The sequence below is a fragment of the Salvelinus fontinalis genome, chromosome 24, assembly GCF_029448725.1.
Source record: "Salvelinus fontinalis isolate EN_2023a chromosome 24, ASM2944872v1, whole genome shotgun sequence".
In the NCBI taxonomy this organism is placed as follows: Eukaryota; Metazoa; Chordata; class Actinopteri; order Salmoniformes; family Salmonidae; genus Salvelinus; species Salvelinus fontinalis.
Window position 1 is genome coordinate 36,109,579 of NC_074688.1, and position 20,359 is coordinate 36,129,937.

General features: G+C 44.4%; 1 protein-coding gene across 1 annotated transcript in view; it reads left to right on the plus strand.

Moving 5' to 3' along the window:
* The window catches only part of LOC129822366 (melatonin receptor type 1B-B-like), a 90,098-nt gene extending 87,228 nt beyond the window's left edge, over nucleotides 1-2,870 (plus strand). Inside the window, exon 3 of the mRNA XM_055880594.1 lies at nucleotides 343-2,870. Coding sequence (XP_055736569.1) covers nucleotides 343-1,098 — 756 coding nt within the window. The 3' untranslated portion in view covers nucleotides 1,099-2,870. The remainder of the gene's footprint in view (nucleotides 1-342) is intronic.
* The last annotated feature ends 17,489 nt before the right edge of the window (nucleotides 2,871-20,359 follow it).

Sequence of the window (20,359 nt, forward strand, 5' to 3'; positions counted from 1 at the left end):
CTCGGGAGGTAGTCAGGCACTCATTGTGTCTGGATATCTTACAAATATAGACGTATCTGGACAATGAAACCATTTAAATCATAATTATCCTGCCTTATGAAATCATTTACAGGTGGCACCATTGACTTATGGCATCCATATGGCTTAAAATAAATACATATTATTTTGAAAGAATAGCTGTCAAATAATTTGCATACAGGGAGGGATGAGGAAATATGGTCACAATGCGGAGACATATTTCTGAAAATGTGGGCAAATTCAGAATGTGGACAAGATTAGGACAAAGGCTGAATGTTAGAACCAAGTATAAACAGGGCTTCTGTTTTCTCTCTCTCTTTCTAGGTCAGTGGTTTCCTGATGGGCCTGAGCGTCATCGGCTCCATCTTTAACATCACCGGCATCGCCATCAACCGCTACTGTTACATCTGCCACAGCTTTGCCTACGACAGGCTCTACAGCTACCGCAACACCCTCCTACTGGTGGGGCTCATCTGGCTTCTCACCATCCTGGCCATCATACCAAACTTCTTCGTAGGGTCGCTCCAGTACGACCCCAGGGTGTATTCGTGTACCTTTGCCCAGGCCGTCAGTACATCATACACCATCACCGTGGTGGTGATTCATTTCTTTGTGCCCATAGCCGTGGTTACCTTCTGCTACCTGAGGATCTGGATCCTGGTCATCCAGGTGAGGAGGAAGGTGAAGTCAGAGGTGAAGCCCCGCCTCAAACCCAGCGACATGCGCAACTTCATCACCATGTTTGTGGTGTTCGTGCTCTTCGCCATCTGCTGGGCGCCGCTCAACTTCATCGGTCTGGCCGTGGCCATCGACCCGGAGACGGTGGCGCCACGGATCCCCGAGTGGCTGTTTGTGGTCAGCTACTTCATGGCGTACTTCAACAGTTGCCTTAACGCCATCATCTACGGCCTGCTCAACCAGAACTTCCGTAAGGAATACAAACGGATTATCATGTCCATGTGGATGCCTGGTCTGTTCTTCCAGGAGGCGTCACAGGGGGGTACAGAGGGTATAAGGAGCAAGCACTCGCCCAGACTGGGACTCAACAACAACGATCACGTCAAGGGAGAGGCTTTGTGACGCTGACTCCAAGGTTCTTCTCGCCTCCACTCCTCTCCTCCACTCCTCTCCTCCACTTCTCTCCTCCACTCCTCCCCTATGGTGTTGTTGGACTTGTTTCTTTTTTCTTCTCTCTCTCTCTTTTTTCAGTCATGGAGTTCCATTTCTCTCCTGTATCTCACTGACTGCACAGTTGTGCTGTTACCGAAGCCTCAAAGAACTCTCCGAATGGTGCGTATTAAAGAGAGAGAGAGACATACACAAAGGTGTTGACTGATGCTAACTGACTGTGTTATTCACAATTCGAAGAGTGCCATTCATGAAGCATATATGTTCTATCTTATTATGTATCATGTCCTTAAGTATACACCTCAGGCTGCCTGCCTCCTCTCTGCTGCTGTAGTATTATGCATTTCAAAGTGTAAGCCCCAAAAGTATTATTACATTTTTTTTACACCATTACGTCCATGACATTTTTGTATAAGACAGGGTATTTAAAGACACATTTGTTATCTTCACAGTTTCCTCTGTAAAAGTATTTATCACACAGTTTATTATATTTTCTATATCGATATATCTATATCATTATGACAATCATTATGGCCAGCGTACATTAGCGTAGAAAACTATTTGTAAAAACCCTATTGGTTGTAAATAACAAATAAGCAATGGAGCATGCCAACGGTAGGAGCTCACAAGGTCCTACTACTAACTAGGCAATTGGATTGTCAAAAGGTGCCTGATTTTATGCTCATGGTCTCAAACAGGAGATTTACCAAAAACAACCCCTTTACAATTTAACCCAGTTAGTATGGGTTAACTCGTTAGGGTTGGAGTCAGCATATAGCGTTAGGCTTAGAGTTACACAAGGATATAAGACTGAATAGACAACTACATTAGATACATCAGCAGATTTGGTCATTTCTGTTGAGTCAGGAATGGGGTGCTGTGATGCCCCTCGACGGAGTGTCCTGAAAAACCCTCGCTGGTACATTATAAGCACAATAAAGCTGTTTTAACTCGGACGACATTGTACTTATGCAGTTTACAGGTTTCAACTGTACTCTTAGTAATGCATGAAGACATGTGACCTATTCTATGCATTTTACACTTCATGTCATTACCTTAAAACACTACAGCAAACCAACTTACTCAATACTATATGTGAATAAGGACAATACTGTTTTTATGAAGAAGTTAATCTTAGTACAAATCAAGTGAATGAATTCAGGCCGTAATGACGCTGAATACCGTTGTTGTGATGCTGTGTTCCATAATGATGAAGAATGTGCATGATAAACTTTGATGCTTTGTGTATTGCTTTGGTTGTTTGTTTGTTTTTTATTTTTGTTTTGCTTTGAAGAAACTAGGGTCTCTATTCAATCTGTATGGCGGAAGTTCAGCGTTACAGCGTGATTGAAATTTAAAAGCAATGTTCCCACGTTAGCAGAGACTACATTCACTGTACACACTACATATGTTAGTTCAATCGCAAATGACCTTCACATTTCTATTGATGACCTTGTGAAAACTGCTGCTGAAGATATCGATGATGTTGACAAAGATTATATGATGATGATGATGGTAAGATCATTCTTAATTGGCATGTATGCATGTGGATGCACAGGGAGAAGGAGCACAGTGGTCAAGCTATAAGATTTTTGATTTTTTAATTAAGCGAAATACATTGTATTTATTGCTGTGATTTACGTATGAAACTGATGAAGAATATGCTTTTGAAGGGTTGTCAATGTAAAAGTTTAGATGTTAATAAAAACGTTTACTTTTAACAACTTTTCTTAGTTATTATTACTGCTTTTCAGACACATTGATAAGAGTGTAAATAATAACTGAGATGGCCAAGACAATTAATTTAGAGGATGCAGATTCACTTTTGGAAATTGTTGGGTTTGTAAAATACACTTACATGTTTTTCTGTGCAGTGATGTGAAAACTACAGCTGCTGGTGAGAAGTCTCTCTCCCGCTTCCTCTCCCTCTCTTTCTCCTTGCTCTCTCTTTCTCGCTCTATTCTTTAAGCACTGTTTTTCATTCTTTTTTTTCATTCCCCTCACACTATCTCCTCCTCCATCTTTCTCTCGCCTTTCTCCCACTCTTTCTCTCATTATTTCCTGTCTGCTCTTAGCTATTCCTTCTCCGTTCACTCCACTGCTTGCCCCATGATTCTGCACATGCGCAGTACTTGAGGCTGCCCTCTGTGAGCACTGCTTAGGGTTGGATGGGAGATTAATGCATACAAATTGCTTCTGTCAGCCCAAACATTGCTGAAGTTCCAGAGCACCCTTCATCTCCCTGATTTATTTATTTATTTGTTTATTTACATCCCCATTAGCTTTTGCAGAAGCAGCAGCTACATTTCCTGGGGTCCAGTGTGTGTGTGGGGATGGGGGGGGGGGGGGGGGGGGGGGGGGGGTGCTGTGTGTGTGTGTGTGTGTGTGTGTGTGTGTGTGAGAAACCTGTTCATTCTGCCATAACCAGGTCAACTTTGCACTTTCTCCTGGAACATCTCACATTGGGTGAGACCACACAAGTTCTGACAGACAGTACTGCTGCACTGGCCCAGATAGTGTGGATATTTTTGTTTTTTTTCAAGGTGCACACCTGTCACCTTTATTTGACTTGTTCACATATGACATCGTGTTAACACACATATCTCCAGGCAAAGTCTCTTCCATCTTAGTTATTCCACACACACACACACACACACACACACACACACACACACACACACACACACACACACACACACACACACACACACACACACACACACACAGAGAGACAGACAGACAGACACAGAGACAGACACACAGACACCGACCGACAGACAGAGACACATGTTTCACAGAGGGTAGTGCACAACAGAGGTGTTTAATTGATCTCTCAACGAGAGGCTGGCAGATTGCCATCGCTGAAAGGCAAATGACAAAGTCATTGCGGTGAGATAAAGCGTCTGAACAGCCTGGAAAAAAGCTTGTCAGGGGGGATTGTCGTCGCACAGCCCCCCTCCTCCCCTCTCCCACCCTGAGCCTGTGTGTGTGTGTGTATGTCTCTGAGTGAAGAGATGTGGGCCTGCCTGCATGACAGCAGCCTGAGATTTACGTCTTGACGCATCAGAACAGGAACAGGCAGGATTACTTTTCTCTGACAGATACGTCCGACCTGGCATGGACCATGGAAGGGTGGGTGGTAAGGTAGCTAGGGGATAAAGAGAAAGCGAGGACGGTAGGATGGCATAGAGTAAGCCATTGGAGTATCAAATCAAATGAAATAAAAACATTTGTGTACACAGTTTAGCAGATGTTATGACGGGTGTAGCAAAATGTTTTTGTTCCTAGTTCCTATCACTCAATGTAGTAAATGTCAACAAGCACAGAATAATCCAAAATCTTTAAATAAATCCAAAATGTTGTACAGCAGTAGATAAACAAATAGTATGCAAACATTATTAAAGTGACCCGTGTTCAATGACTATGTACATAGGGCAGCAGTCCCTAAGGTGCATGGTAGAGTACAACCAGCTAGTGACTGAAAGGCAGAGTAGGGTACTGGGCGGAGGGCAGGCTACAGGGCAGAGGCAGTCTAGTTGTGGCTCTTTAACAGTCTGATGGCCTGGGGATAGAAGCTGTTTTTCAGTCTCTCGGTCCCAGCTTTATGCACCTGTACCGTCTCCGCCTTCTAGATGATAGTGGGGTGAATAGGCCGCGGCTCAGGTGGATGAGGTCCTTGACAAAACAGAGATGCTAGTTTTAGGTCCCAAGAAACAAAGAGATCTGCTGTCGAATCTGACAATGAATCTCGAATATTGCACGATGTTTGTTATCTCAAATAAGGACCTCAAGTTACTCTGGACCCTGATCTCTCACTTTGACCAGCCTTTTTCGATCTTCGTAACATTGCAAAAAACTGAAACTTTTTGTCGAAAAATGCTATTGTCACTTCAAGATTAGACTACTGCAATGCTCTATTCTCCGGCTACCCAGCTAAGGCACTAAATAAACTTCAGTTAGTTCTAAATACAACAGGCCTTATTGTTCATAAAATTTCCAAGCAAACAGCTGGAGGCAGGGCTTTCTCCTATAGAGCTCCATTTTTATGGAATGGTCTGCCAATCTATGTGAGAGATGCCGACTCGGACTCAACATTTAAGTCTTTACTGAAGACTCATCTTTTCAGTACGCCCTATGATTAAGTGTAGTTTTGCCCAGAGGTGCGAAGGTGAACGGCAAGGCACTGGAGTGACAAAACACCCTTGCTGTCTGCCTGGCTGGCTCCCCTCTCTCTACTGGGCTTCTCTGCCGCTGACCCTATTACGGGGGCTGAGTCACTGGCTTGTTCAGGCTCTCCCATGCCGTCCCTAGGAGGGGTGCATCATGCTATACTCGACCTGAGTGGGTTGAGTCACTGATGTGATTTTCCTTCCTGTCCTCAGGCTTGTGCGGTGGGGGAGATCTTTGTGGGCTATACTCAGCCTTGTCTCAGGGTAGTAAGTTAGTGTTGATAACTCTTTGGTGGTGTGGGGGCTGTGCTTTGGCAAAGTGGGTTGGGTTATATCCTGCCTGGTTTGCCCTGTCTTGGGGTAACTTTGGACAGGGCTATAGTGCCCCCTGACTACCCTTGTCTCAATCTCCAGTATCTATGCTGCAATAATCTATGTGCCCGGAGTCTGGCATACTGTATCTGTATCTGTAATTCTCCTGTCTTATCTGGTGTTCTTAGGTATGCTCTCTCTAATTCTTCTCTGTCTACCCCTCCCGGAGGACCTGAGCCCTAGTACCATGCCTCAGGATTACCTAGCCTGACAACTCCTGGCGGTCCCCGTCCCCAGTCCACCTGGTCGTGCTGCTGGTCCAATTTCTGCTGTTCTGCCTGCGGCTATGGAACCCTGACCTGTTCACCGGTTGTATTTCCTTGTCCCGGACCGTCTGTTTTGACCCTCCCTCTATCTCTCTATCTCTCTATCGCACACCTGCTGTCTCAACCTCTGAATGCTTGGCTATGAAAAGCCAACTGACATTTATTCCTGAGGTGCTGACCTGTTGCACCCTCTATAACCACTGTGATTATTATTTGATCCTGCTGGTCATCTATGAACGTTTGAACATCTTGAAGAACGATCTGGCCTTAATGGCCATGTATTCTTATCTACATCTGCATTGCTTGCTCCCTGGGGGTTTAGTCTCGGGTTTCTGTGTAAGCACTTTGTGACAACTGCTGATATAAAAAGGGCTTTATAAATACATTTTGATTTATTGGCCTTCCTGTGACACCGGGTGCTGTAGGTGTCCTGGAGGCAGGCAGTGTGCTCCCGATGGTATATTGGGCTGACCGCATCACACTTTGGAGAGTCCTGCGGTTGCGGACAGCGTAGTTGCCGTACAAGGCGATGATACAGCCCAACAGAAGGCGCTCAATAGGACCATTTCAGGTTCATCAGTGATGTGCACGCTGCTTTTGACCCTCTCCACTACGGCCCCATTGTCCACGATCATCTCTCTCTTCTTTTGTTGACGTTGAGGGAGAGGTTATTTTTCCACAAAGGCACTCGCATCCTCCCTGTAGGCTGTCTCATCGTTGTTGGTAATCAGGCCAACCATTGTTGTGTCGTCAACAAACTTGATGATTGAGTTGGAGACGTGCGCAGCCATACAGTCATGGGTGAACACGGTGTACAGGAGGGGGCTGTGCACGCACCCCTGTGGGGCCCCATGTTGTGGATCAGTGTGGCAAAGTTGTTGTTGCCTACCTTCACCACCTGGGGTGAGCCCGTCAGGAAGTCCAAGACCTAGTTGCACAGGGAGGGGTTCAGACCCAGGGTTCTGAGCTTAGTGCTTAGGTTGGAGGGCACTATGGTGTTGAAGGCTGAGCTGTAGTCGAAGAATAGCGAACAGCATTCTTATATAGGTATTCCTCTTGTCCAGTTGGGATAGGGCAGTGTGCAGTGCAATATGCCTTGTCCATGGATCTCTTGGGGCGGTATGCAAATTGTAGTGGGTCAAGGGTGTCAGGTAAGGTGAAGGTGATATGGTCCTTAACTAGCCTTTCAAAACACCATGATGACAGAAGTGAGTGCTACAGGGTGATAGTCATTTAGTTCAGTTACCTTCACTTTCTTGGGTACAGGAACGATGGGGGACATTGTGAAGCAAGTGGGGACAACAGACTGGGATAATGAGAGATTGAATATGTCCTTGAACACTCCAGCCAGCTGGTCTGCGCATGTTCTGAGGATGCAGCTTGAGATGCCTTCTGAGCCGGCAGCCTTGCAAGGGTTAACACGCTTAAATGTAATACTCACGTCGGCCACGGAGATCGGGAGCATAAAGTCCTCATGAACAGCAGCACTTGATGCGGTTGGCATTTGATGGTGAGGTATTCATGATCGGGAGATTCAAGGGAGTTCTTTGTTCCTGTCCAAGCGATGAACGGAAAACCCCGCTGGCTGTATGGACGGGGACAATATATCAGGAGAGAGCCACGATTCCATAAAACAGAGTATGTTATGGTCCTTTATGTCTCTCTGGAAGGAGATCCTTACCCTGAGTGTATCTACTTTATTGTCCAGGAACTGAACGTTAGCAAGAGTTAGGGTAATGATTGTGGTTAAGGCCAGGGTTAGGGTTAGGGTGGGTGTTAAGGGTTATGGTTGAGGCTAGGAATAGGGTTGAACCTGGATTTGGACATGAAGCTATGATTAGGGTTGTGGTGGAGGCTAGGTTAAGGTTAAGGGTTGAACCGGGATGTGGACATGAAGCTAGGTTTGGGCATAGTTAGAGGACTCAACTTGGCTATAACCTGTTTTTGCATGGACATTGCCATTGAGTGCTTCCACCATTTTAAAGTAGTCAACTGGATGGGGATTCATATTGGTTGAGAGCAATCAGTCAATGATCATATCACTGTATTCATCTTTAAAATGGCTTTAGCACTGCTGGTGGCAGTAAATCACAAATATTAGCTTACACCTTTCTCAAACACAACAGAAGAAGAAAAATGACTAATTTAAAATGGAGATATAGCCTCAATGGGGTTATGGAGCTGCTCATGCTTCACAGATGCCGTAATGGCATATATACAGAGTTAATACCTCTTTCCATCTCTATGGGTTATGACTACTTTCTATTGTCTTTGTGATGTGACTGCTCACTTCTTGTTTTCTCCATGTCACTAACCAGTCTAATTGGGGCGTAAAACCCCAGTGATGCTTCCTCTCACAGTTCAGTTATGAATAATTGAGCCGCTATCACTGTTCTGTCTGGTGGTGCTTTGGCTTTGCCTTCTGTTTTCACCCTGCTTCTCTAGCAGAGGCACAGTTCGTTCACAGTCCTCTGGTATGTTTCCAGTCCATAATTGAGACCTAACATGTCATCCCTGCCAACTACTTTTTGTCAGTTACCATAGAAAGGGTCAGGCAGACACAAATGCCACACACAAATGCCACACACACACACACACACACACACACACACACACACACACACACACACACACACACACACACACACACACACACACACACACACACACACACACACACACACTCACACACACACACACACACACACACACACACACACACACACACAGACTACACACGCTAAAACTATGAGCAGCAGAGAATAATGTGGTCTTCAAGTTTTCTGAGATTTTTTATAAATACAGGTTTCTATTTGGTGTGGTAAATCTTCACTGTATGTTTACAGTAGTGCCCTTCGTCTAGAATTCATTCTACCCTCTTGTATTTGCTTTGATAATGCTCTTGAATAGAACATCTGATGTATAATCCACAGCTAGCTAGTGTATGTTTCTGGCATAGCAGTGGCAACAGATATATTCATTCAGTATTTAAGAGAGCTGGGGCCAACTGCAAAGCAGCACAAAGAACATATTATTATTCACTAAGGAGAATTTATGCCTTTTCTACACACTTATCAGCATTTGGTAATCAGACTTACCTTATTCAGTTGCATAACCTGATCTGCAGGTGTGGCTACCTTGCACGCTCTGAATAAATGTAATTAAACAGCTGAAAACGCTCCCACTTGCTGGCCAATAGATTTTCTCGTGGTTTTCATTCAATAGGGGTTTCAGAACATTTATCTTAAGCCATCTTTTTAAATACAGTGTACCTTTAAGTTCGAATTTTGTCGACAGACTAACTAAAATATATTGAGAGAACGGGTTCAGAATATTGGTAATTATTATTAGAATTGGTAGATTTAAAAATACTCTGATCTTGTAGATTATTTAGGTTTAGTAAATTATTTAGTAATCATAAAAAAAGGTTAGGAGAGTCTATGCACGAAAGAAAACGGTTGTTTGATTCATTGGTAACACTTTACTTGACACCCAGTGTCATAACACATTATGACACGGTCATAACCATGTCATAATATGCCATAACAGCTGACATAACTTGTCATAACCTTTCATAATATGGTCATAAAACTCTCATGACACATATATTTACACCAGTTGTGACATACAGGGCATTCGTAAAGTTACAGCCTTATTCTAAAATTGATTAAATATTTTTTCCCCACATCAATCTACACACAAAACCCCATAATGACAAAGCAAAAATATGTTTTTTGATTTTTTTGCAAATGTATAAAATTAAAAAAAACAGAAATTCCTTATTTACATAGGTATTCAGACCCTTTACTATGAAACTCGAAATTGAGCTCAGGTGCGTCCTGTTTCCATTGATCATCTTTTAGATGTTTCTACAACTTGATTGGAGACCACCTGTGGCAAACTCAATTGATTGGACATGACACACCTGTCTATATAAGGTCCCAAAGTTGACAGTGCATGTCAGGGCAAAAACCAAGCCATGAGGTCGAAGGAATTGTCCGTACAGCTCAGAGACAGGATTGTGTCGAGGCACAGATCTGGGGAAGGGCACAAAAACATTTCTGCATCATTGAAGGTCCCCAAGAACAAAGTGGCCTCCATCATTCTTAAATGGAAGAAGTTTGGAACCACCAAGGTTCTTCCTAGGACTGCCCTCACGACCAAACTCAGCATTTGGGGGCCTTGGTCAGGGAGATAACCATTAACCCGATAGTCACTCTGACGGAGCTCCAGAGTTCCTCTGTGGAGATGGGAGAACCTTACAGAAGGACAATCCATCTCTGCAGCACTCCACCAATCAGGCCTTTATGGTAGATTGGCCAGAAGGAAGCGTCTCCTCAGTAAAAGAAACATGACCGCCCGCTTGGAGTTTGCCAAAAGGCAAAGATTGAACTGTGGGGATGTTTTTCAGCGGAAGGAACTGGGAGACTAGTCAGGATCGAGGGAAAGATGAATGGAGTAATGTACAGAGAGACCCTTGATGAAAACCTGCTCCAGAGGGCTCAGGACCTCAGACTGGGGTGAAGGTTCACCTTCCAACAGGACAACGACCCTAAGCACACAGCCAAGACAACGCGGGACAAGTCTCTTGGTGTCTTAGAGTGGCCCAGCCAGAGCCCGGACTTGAACCCGATTGAACAGCTCTGGAGAGAACTGAAAGTAGCTGTGCAGTGACACTCCCCATCCAACCTGACAGAGCTTGAGAGGATCTGCAGAGAAGAATGGGAGAAAACTCCCCAAATACAGGTGTGCCAAGCTTGTAGCATCATACCCAAGAAAACTCGAGGCTGTAATCACTTCCAAAGGTGCTTCAATAAAGTATTGAGTAAAGGTTCTGAACACTTATGTAAATTCAGTATTTCAGTGTTTTATTTTTCATACTTTTCCAAAAAGTTCTAAAACCTGTTTTTGCTTTGACATTATGGAGTATTGTGTGTATATTGATGAGGTAAAAAAAAACAATTTCATAAATTTTAGAATAAGGCTGTAACGTAATAAGATGTAGAAAAAGTGAAGTGGTCTGAATACTTTCTGAATGCACTGTATATTACATTATTTTATGGCTGGTTATGACACCTACATATGAGTGTCAAAACTCACATTTATTCAAATGTATTTTTTCCCTGCCAAGAAGTTTCCATTGGTTTGAAAGTTTGTTTCTGAAGTCCATTGTTGTTGTTGTAATGACTTCTTAACAGTCGTGTTTTTTTCATCACATTTTAAATAACTTCAATCCCAAAGTCCAGTTCAGACTATGGGAGGCACACAATATTAAATAGAGCCATGACTACATGGAACTCTATTCCACATCAGGTAACTGATGCAAGTAGAAGAATCCGATTTAAAAAACAGATACAAATACACCTTATGGAACAGCGGGGAGTGTGAAGAGACACAGGCACAGACACATGCATACACACATGATAACATACACACAATACACACACGTACACATGGATTTTGTTTTGTAGATATGTGGTAGTGGCCTGAGGCACACAATTAATGTGTTGTGAATGCATTCTCATGTTTTAAAAACGCTGTAACTGCCTTCATTTTGCCGGACCCCAGGAAAAGTAGCTGCTGCCTTGGCAGGAACTAATGGGGATCTATAATAAATACAAATTATCCTAAGCAACACGGACGTGACGGTGTTTAGACAGGAAGCAAATTAAGGTAAACGAAACAATGTAATTAAATGTAATGATAATGTAGGCTATACCAACTGAAGGGAACTAACAGTAAATGATCAGTTGAATATGTGTTGTTATACAACGAGTGGGTCTAATCCTGGATGCTGATTGGTTTAGACCGCATTCCAGCCAGTGTCTATTCCACAAGTTACCACCGGTTAAATCTATGACCTTAAAATACCTATTTACTCTGTCCCATCTGACTGCGCAATCCACTGTCTCATCAGCCCAGCCAGGTAACTAACAAACTTGAGCTCCACTATAAAAAGCATCTCGACATTATCTCACATGGACTAAGATTTAGTTTTCAACAGTGGAGATTTGTATAAACCTTGCTGTCTGTCTCGCCGACATTTGCAACATTGTTTCAATATTCAAATAAAATATCCATCTGTCTCATAGTAATGACATCAAAACATTGAGCCTAGTCACCGGACTGACATCAGGGCATTGAGCCTAGTCACTGGACTGACATCAGGGCATTGAGCCTAGTCACTGGACTGACATTAGGACATTGAGCCTAGTCACCAGACTGACATCAGGGCATTGAGCATAGTCACTGGACTGACATTAGGACATTGAGCTGGGTCACTGGACTGACCTCAGGACATTGAGCTGGGTCACTGGACTGACATCAGGGCATTGAGCCTAGTCACCAGACTGACATCAGGACATTGAGCCTAGTCACTGGACTGACATTAGGACGTTGAGCCTAGTCACTGGACTGACATTAGGACATTGAGCCTAGTCACTGGACTGACATCAGGGCATTTAGCCTAGTCACTGGACTGACATTAGGACATTGAGCTGGGTCACTGGACTGACCTCAGGACATTAAGCTGAGTCACTGGACTGACATCAGGGCATTGAGCCTAGTCACCAGACTGACATCAGGACATTGAGCCTAGTCACCAGACTGACATCAGGACATTGAGCCTAGTCACTGGACTGACATCAGGGCATTGAGCCTAGTCACCGGACTGACATCAGGACATTGAGCCTAGTCCCTGGACTGACATCAGGACATTGAGCCTAGTCCCTGGACTGACATCAGGATATTGAGCCTCGTCACCGGACTGACATCAGGACATTGAGCCTAGTCACCAGACTGACACCAGGACATTGAGCCTAGTCACTGGACTGACATCAGGACATTGAGCCTAGTCACTGGACTGACATCAGGGCATTGAGCCTAGTCCCTGGACTGACATCAAGACATTGAGCCTAGTCACTGGACTGACATCAGGACATTGAGCCTAGTCACTGGACTGACATCAAGACATTGAGCCTAGTCACTGGACTGACATCAGGACATTGAGCCTAGTCACCGGACTGACATCAAGACATTGAGCCTAGTCACTGGACTGACATCCGGACATTGAGCCTCGTCACCAGACTGACATCAGGACATTGAGCCTAGTCACCGGACTGACATCAAGACATTGAGCCTAGTCACTGGACTGACATCAGGGCATTGAGCCTAGTCACTGGACTGACATCAGGGCATTGAGCCTAGTCACTGGACTGAGATCAGGGCATTGAGCCTAGTCCATATCATGATGTCATTCAATGACATTCAATAACACATTGACCAAAGATTTCAGTTCTTTTGAGCAATTTTTAAGGGATTTGTTAGACTTCCAATCTTTCATCAAAATGTGACTAAGTAAAAGGATTCAATCAAAATGTCAGTGTCAGTCTGGAGGGTTGACTTCCTCCCAATAGGATTAAGACGGGAAGATTTCAGGAATTAAGGACTCTATTTAATCCGTATCGTGGAAGTTCAGCGTTACTGTGTGATTTAAATTTAAAGGCAAAGTTCTCGGGTTAGCAGAGACTGCATTCACGGTAAACAATGCATATACTGGCTCAAACAAAAAGAAACGTTGCATTTCTATTGCGTAATCTAGCCAGCAGCATACCACCCTGCATACCACTGCTGGCTTGCTTCTGAAGCTAAGCAGGGTTGGTCCTGGTCAGTCCCTGGATGGGAGACCAGATGCTGCTGGAAGTGGTGTTGGAGGGCCAGTAGGAGGCACTCTTTCCTCTGGTCTAAAAAAAATAAATATAGATCCCAATGCCCCAGGGCAGTGATTGGGGACACTGCCCTGTGTAGGGTGCCGTCTTTCGGATGGGACGTTAAACGGGTGTCCTGACTCTCTGAGGTCATTAAAGATCCCATGGCACTTATCGTAAGAGTAGGGGTGTTAACCCCGGTGTCCTGGCTAAATTCCCAATCTGGCCCTCAAACCATCGTGGTCACCTAATAATCCCCAGTTTACAATTGGCTCATTCATCCCCCTCCTCTCCCCTGTAACTATTCCCCAGGTCGTTGCTACAAATGAGAACGTGTTCTCAATCAACTTACCTGGTAAAATAACGGTAAAAGAAAAGAAAGAAAGAAAGAATCTGTAGTGGTTAATTTATGCTGGATAAAAGATGGCACTTATGGAGGCTGAGAGGATAAGATGGAGAGAGGTGTTGACACGTCTGACTGCTATTGTGCAGTCTCTGGCAATTAGAAATCTGGCACTATGGGGCTACACAGAAACACTGTACTCTCCATCAAATGGAAATTTCCTCAAAGAGGTTGAACTGATGGCACACTTTGATCCAGTCATGAAAGAGCACCTTAACCATTTCCCAAAAGGGACCTCGAGTCACACCACCAGCTACCTTGGCCACCAAATACAGAATGAACTCATTGATTTGTTGAGCAGCAAGTTTATTTCAATAATGGTGAGTGACATCAAGCTGGAAAAATGATTCTCTATCATTCTTGATTGCACCTCAGATATCAGCCACACTGAACAGTTGTCAGTTGTGATTGAGCCCCACATAAAGGAACATTTGATGGGGGTTTTGGAGGCAGTGAAGTCCACGGGCCAACATTTGGCATCCCTGTCAAAAGATTAGAGGAGCTAACAATTCCTTTTGAGTACTACAGAGGACAGTCTTATGATAATGGGGCCAACGTAGCGGTCTCCTGGTCAGGCTTCGGAGACGGGCACATCGCGCTCCACTCCCTAGCATATTACTCGCCAATGTCCAGTCTCTTGACAATAAGGTTGATGAAATCCGAGCAAGGGTAGCTTTCCAGAGAGATATCAGAGACTGCAACGTTCTTTGCTTCACGGAAACATGGCTAACTCAAGAGACGCTAACGGAGTCGGTGCAGCCAGCTGGTTTCTTCACGCATCGCGCCGACAGAAACATAAATCTTTCTGGTAAGAAGAGGGGCGGGGGGTATGCCTTATGATTAACGAGACGTGGTGTGATCATAACAACATACAGGAACTCAAGTCATTCTGTTCACCTGATCTCGAACTCCTCACAATCAAATGTCGACCGCATTATCTACCAAGGGAATTCTCTTCGATTATAATCACAGCCGTATATATTCCCCCCCAAGCAGACACATCGATGGCCCTGAAAGAACTTTATCTGACTCTTTGTAACTGGAAACCACACACCCTGAGGCTGCATTCATCGTAGCTGGGGATTTTAACAAAGCCAATCTGAAAACAAAACTCCCCAAATTCTATCAGCATATCGATTGTGCTACCAGGGCTGGTAAAACCTTGGATCATTGTTATACTAATTTCCGCGACGCATATAAGGCTCTCCCCCGCCCTCCTTTTGGAAAAGCTGACCACGACTCCATTTTGTTGCTTCCAGCCTACAAACAGAAACTAAAACAACAAGCTCCAGCGCTCAGGTCTGTTCAACGCTGGTCCGACCAATCTGATTCCACGCTTCAAGACTGCTTCGATCACGCGGATTGGAATATGTTCCGCATTGCGTCCAACAACAACATTGACGAATATGCTGATTCGGTGTGCGAGTTCATTAGAAAGTGCATTGACGATGTCGTACCCACAGCAACGATTAAAACATTCCCAAACCAGAAACCGTGGATTGACGGCAGCATTCGCGTGAAACTGAAAGCACGAACCACTGCTTTTAACCAGGGCAAGGTGACCGGAAACATGACCGAATACAAACAGTGTAGCTATTCTCTCCGCAAGGCAATCAAACTAGCTAAGTCCCAGTACAGAGACAAACTAGAGTCGCAATTCAACAGCTCAGACACAAGAGGTTAGTGGCAGGGTCTACAGTCAATCACGGATTACAAAAAGAAAACCAGCCCCGTCGCGGACCAGGATGTCTTGCTCCCAGACAGGCTTAATAAGTTTTTTGCTCGCTTTGAGGACAATACAGTGCCACTGACACGGCCCGCTACCAAAACCTGCGGGCTCTCCTTCACTGCAGCCGAGGTGAGTAAAACATTTAAACGTGTTAACCCTCGCAAGGCTGCAGAACCAGACGGCATTCCCAGCCGCGTCCTCAGAGCATGCGCAGACCAGCTGGCTGGTGTGTTTACGGACATATTCAATCAATCCTTATCCCAGTCTGCTGTTCCCACATGCTTCAAGAGGGCAACCATTGTTCCTGTTCCCAAGAAAGCTAAGGTAACTGAGCTAAACGACTACCGCCCCGTAGCACTTACTTCCGTCATCATGAAGTGCTTTGAGAGACTAGTCAAGGACCATATCACCTCCACCCTACCGGACACCCTAGACCCACTCCAATTTGCTTACCGACCCAATAGGTCCACAGACGACGCAATCGCAACCACACTGCACACTGCCCTAACCCATCTGGACAAGAGGAATACCTATGTGAGAATGCTGTTCATCGACTACACCTCAGCATTTAACACCATAGTACCCTCCAAACTCGTCAACAAGCTCGAGACCCTGGGTCTCGACCCCGCCCTGTGCAACTGGGTCCTGGACTTCCTGACGGGCCTCCCCAGGTGGTGAGGGTAGGTAACAACATCTCCACCCCGCTGATCCTCAACACTGGGGCCCCACAAGGGTGCGCTCTGAGCCCTCTCCTGTACTCCCTGTTCACCCACGACTGCGTTCCCATGCACGCCTCCAACTCAATCATCAAGTTTGCGGATGACACTACAGTGGTAGGCTTGATTACCAACAACGACGAGACGGCCTACAGGGAGGAGGTGAGGGCCCTCACACTCAACGTCAACAAAACAAAGGAGATGATTGTGGACTTCAGGAAACAGCAGAGGGAGCACCCCCCTATCCACATCGACGGGACAGTAGTGGAGAAGGTGGAAAGTTTTAAGTTCCTCGGTGTACACATCACGGATAAACTGAATTGGTCCAACCACACAGACAGCGTTGTGAAGAAGGCGCAGCAGCGCCTCTTCAACCTCAGGAGGCTGAAGAAATTTGGCTTGTCACCAAAAGCACTCACAAACTTCTACAGATGCACAATCGAGAGCATCCTGTCGGGCTGTATCACCGCCTGGTACGGCAACTGCTCCGCCCACAACCGTAAGGCTCTCCAGAGGGTAGTGAGGTCTGCAGAACGCATCACCGGGGGCAAACTACCTGCCCTCCAGGACGTCTACACCACCCGATGTCACAGGAAGGCCATAAAGATCATCAAGGACAACAACTACCCAAGCCACTGCCTGTTCACCCCGCTATCATCCAGAAGGCGAGGTCAGTACAGGTGCATCAAAGCAGGGACCGAGAGACTGAAAAACAGCTTCTATCTCAAGGCCATCAGACTGTTAAACAGCCACCACTAACATTTAGTGGCCGCTGCCAACATACTGACTCAACTCCAGCCACTTTAATAATGGGAATTGATGGAAATTATGTAAAAATGTACCACTAGCCACTTTAAACAATGCCACTTAATTAATATAATGGTTACATACCCTACATTACTCATCTCATATGTATATGTATATACTGTACTCTATATCATCTACTGCATCTTGCCATCTTTATGTAATACATGTATCACTAGCCACTTTAAACTACTTTATGTTTACATACCCTACATTGCTCATCTCATATGTATATACTGTACTCTATACCATCTACTGCATCTTGCCTATGCCGTTCTGTACCATCACTCATTCATATATCTTTATGTACATATTCTTTATCCCTTTACACTTGTGTGTATAAGGTAGTAGTTGTGGAATTGTTAGGTTAGATTACTTGTTGGTTATTACTGCATTGTCGGAACTAGAAGCACAAGCATTTCGCTACACTCGCATTAACATCTGCTAACCATGTGTATGTGACAAATAAAATTTGATTTGATTTAATTTGACATGAGAGGCAAAAACAAAGGTGTCCAAGCCAGACTCCTGGAAATTAAAGAAATGGGGGAGGCTTGGGCGAGTTGCTGTGGGGGGTGGAGGGCTGTTTATCGGGGTAGGGGTAGCCAGGTGGAAAGCATGGCCAGCCGTAGAAAAATGCTTATTGACATTCTCAATTTTGGTGGATTTATCAGTGGTGACAGTGTTTCCTAGCCTCAGTGGTGCAGTGGTCAGCTGGGAAGAGGTGCTCTTATTCTCTATGGACTTTACAGTGTCCCAGAACTTTTTTGAGTTTGTGCTACAGGATGCTATTTTCTGCTTGAAAAGCTAGCCTTAGTTTTCCTAACTGCCTGTGTATATTTGTTCCTAACTTCCCTGAAAAGTTTCATATCACGGGGGCTATTCGATGCTAATGCAGAATGCCACAGGATGTTTTTGAGCTGGTCAAGGGCAGTCAGGTCTGGAGAGAACCAAGGGCTATATCTGTTCCTGGTTCTACATTTTTTGAATGGGGCATGCTTATTTAAGATGGTGAGGAGGGCACTTTTAAAGAATACCCAGGCATCCTCTACTGATGGGATGAGGTCAATATCCTTCCAGGATACCCGGGCCAGGTCGATTAGAAAGGCCTGCTCCCTGAAGTGTTTTAGGGAGCGTTTGACAGTGATGATGGCAGTTGTGCAGTTTAGTTTGTATGTTTCTTGTTTGAAGTGCAATAGTGTAATAATCAGGTTCTCTTCTTTATAAGTGTGTTATTCTATTTGTGTATTTGTGTGATATAGAATTTGTGCAATTTAGTTTTATTTGTGTTTTTTTTTTTAGCAATAGGGTAATCGTGTAATAATTTGATACTCTTTTTTATTTGTATTTATATACTACAATTTGTTTCTATTTGTCTTTGTTACATATATTTGATATTTATGAGTCTTAATTTTGTATATATTTTATATTTATATAGTTTTAAATATTATGATTATGTATTTGTGTTGTTCCAAATGTCTGAATAAAACAGTTAGTGTAGAATGGTGCTTTTTGGGGTGTGGGGGGGGGGGGGGGGGGGGGGGTTCGCCCAGGGAGCCATACAAGCTAGAACCGCCACTGTCTGATATACATGAAAAAGCCTACAACTCTCATCTCTCCAGCGTTGGACTTCATCATGTATTACCTTATAGAATGGAGGAGGAGCTGCAGCACCCCTGATAGATTTAAATACATTTGCCAAAGTTATAGAGTTGCTGCTGTCTGTACAGAAAGAAATTAAATAATTCAGAATAACCTACTACACCATGTGAAAGCATACCATTTAACCACAGAGGATCGATCAACTTCTTTAAAAATGTTTTGCCTGTAGGTGTGGAGTGTAGCCCAAAAACAAGGCATAGTCTGCAGTCGGGAACGTGCGGCAAATCTGTCAGTGAACAAACAGCATGCAGACATAACTGGCCTTTGGCAAGACTTCAAATACAATTGCTGGAAAACACAAGTATTGCTCAGCAAATGGCTCCATCTGAAAAGAGAAGACTCTAATCTGTCTGCCTACGAAATATTTGATAAACTTTCAAACAGGTATATTGTTTTACAAAGTAAAACAAGTGAGAGAAAGGTTTTTGGCACTAGCACATCCGCCATCACCAGCGAATCAGCTGCGCATCATTGTGTGAGTCAGTGAAGCTAGAAAGTATTTTTAGGACTTTAATTCCCTCCTCATATTGTAGCCTACTATATGTGTCTGCACACACATAAGCATATGCTATTGGTGGATTTAAGGTCGTTTTTTGTTGATCTCAGATTCTCAGTTTATCAGTGTCAACCTAGCCTGTAATTTCGATCATTTCTTTGCTATTATGGTGCTTTCATGACAACTGGGAACGATGTTGAATCATGACGTCAGTAATTTTCAGGTGGGAAAGTCAGAGCTCTAGAAAGAGGTCTGATTTTCCGACTTGGAATTCCGAGTTGGATGATTTGTTCCCCCAGTTCCTAGTGGTCTTGAACGTACTGAAGTCGGAAGTCAGATATTCCCCAGTTCCGAGTTCCCATGTTTTTAACACGGCATAAAAGTCTCCAGTCATGTAAAATTATGTAGAATTGCATGAAATGGATTCATCAAAGGCCACATTTTCCCGGACCTTAGGCCACTAAAAATGTTCTCCTTGTGTGCAACTTCCGTCAGTTGCACTATAAAGGTGATTTTGTTTTCTCATGCGTTCCGGTGTTGTGCCGAAAATCTCCCCCCTGCCAGAATTCTCCCCCTTCATGTTCTTCATTGCTACGACTTGCTTGCTAGTTGAGATTTCTGCTCTTCACTCTGTTGTCAGTTTAGCCTACATTTCACCGATCTTAGTATCAGAAAGCATATTTGTTTGCAGTTTTCGGTTTGGCTACTTGTTTCAAGTGTATGTGGCGGTTCTAGCTTGTATTGCGCCCTGGGAAAACCCCCCTTCAGCGCCGGGGCGCCCGTGCAGCCCGCCCATGTCGCCCGTACCTAAATCCGCTCCTGGTTTTGTATTAGTCTATAAATACATCTCTTTGCCAAAATTCATAATCTCTCCCATTTCTTATTCAACT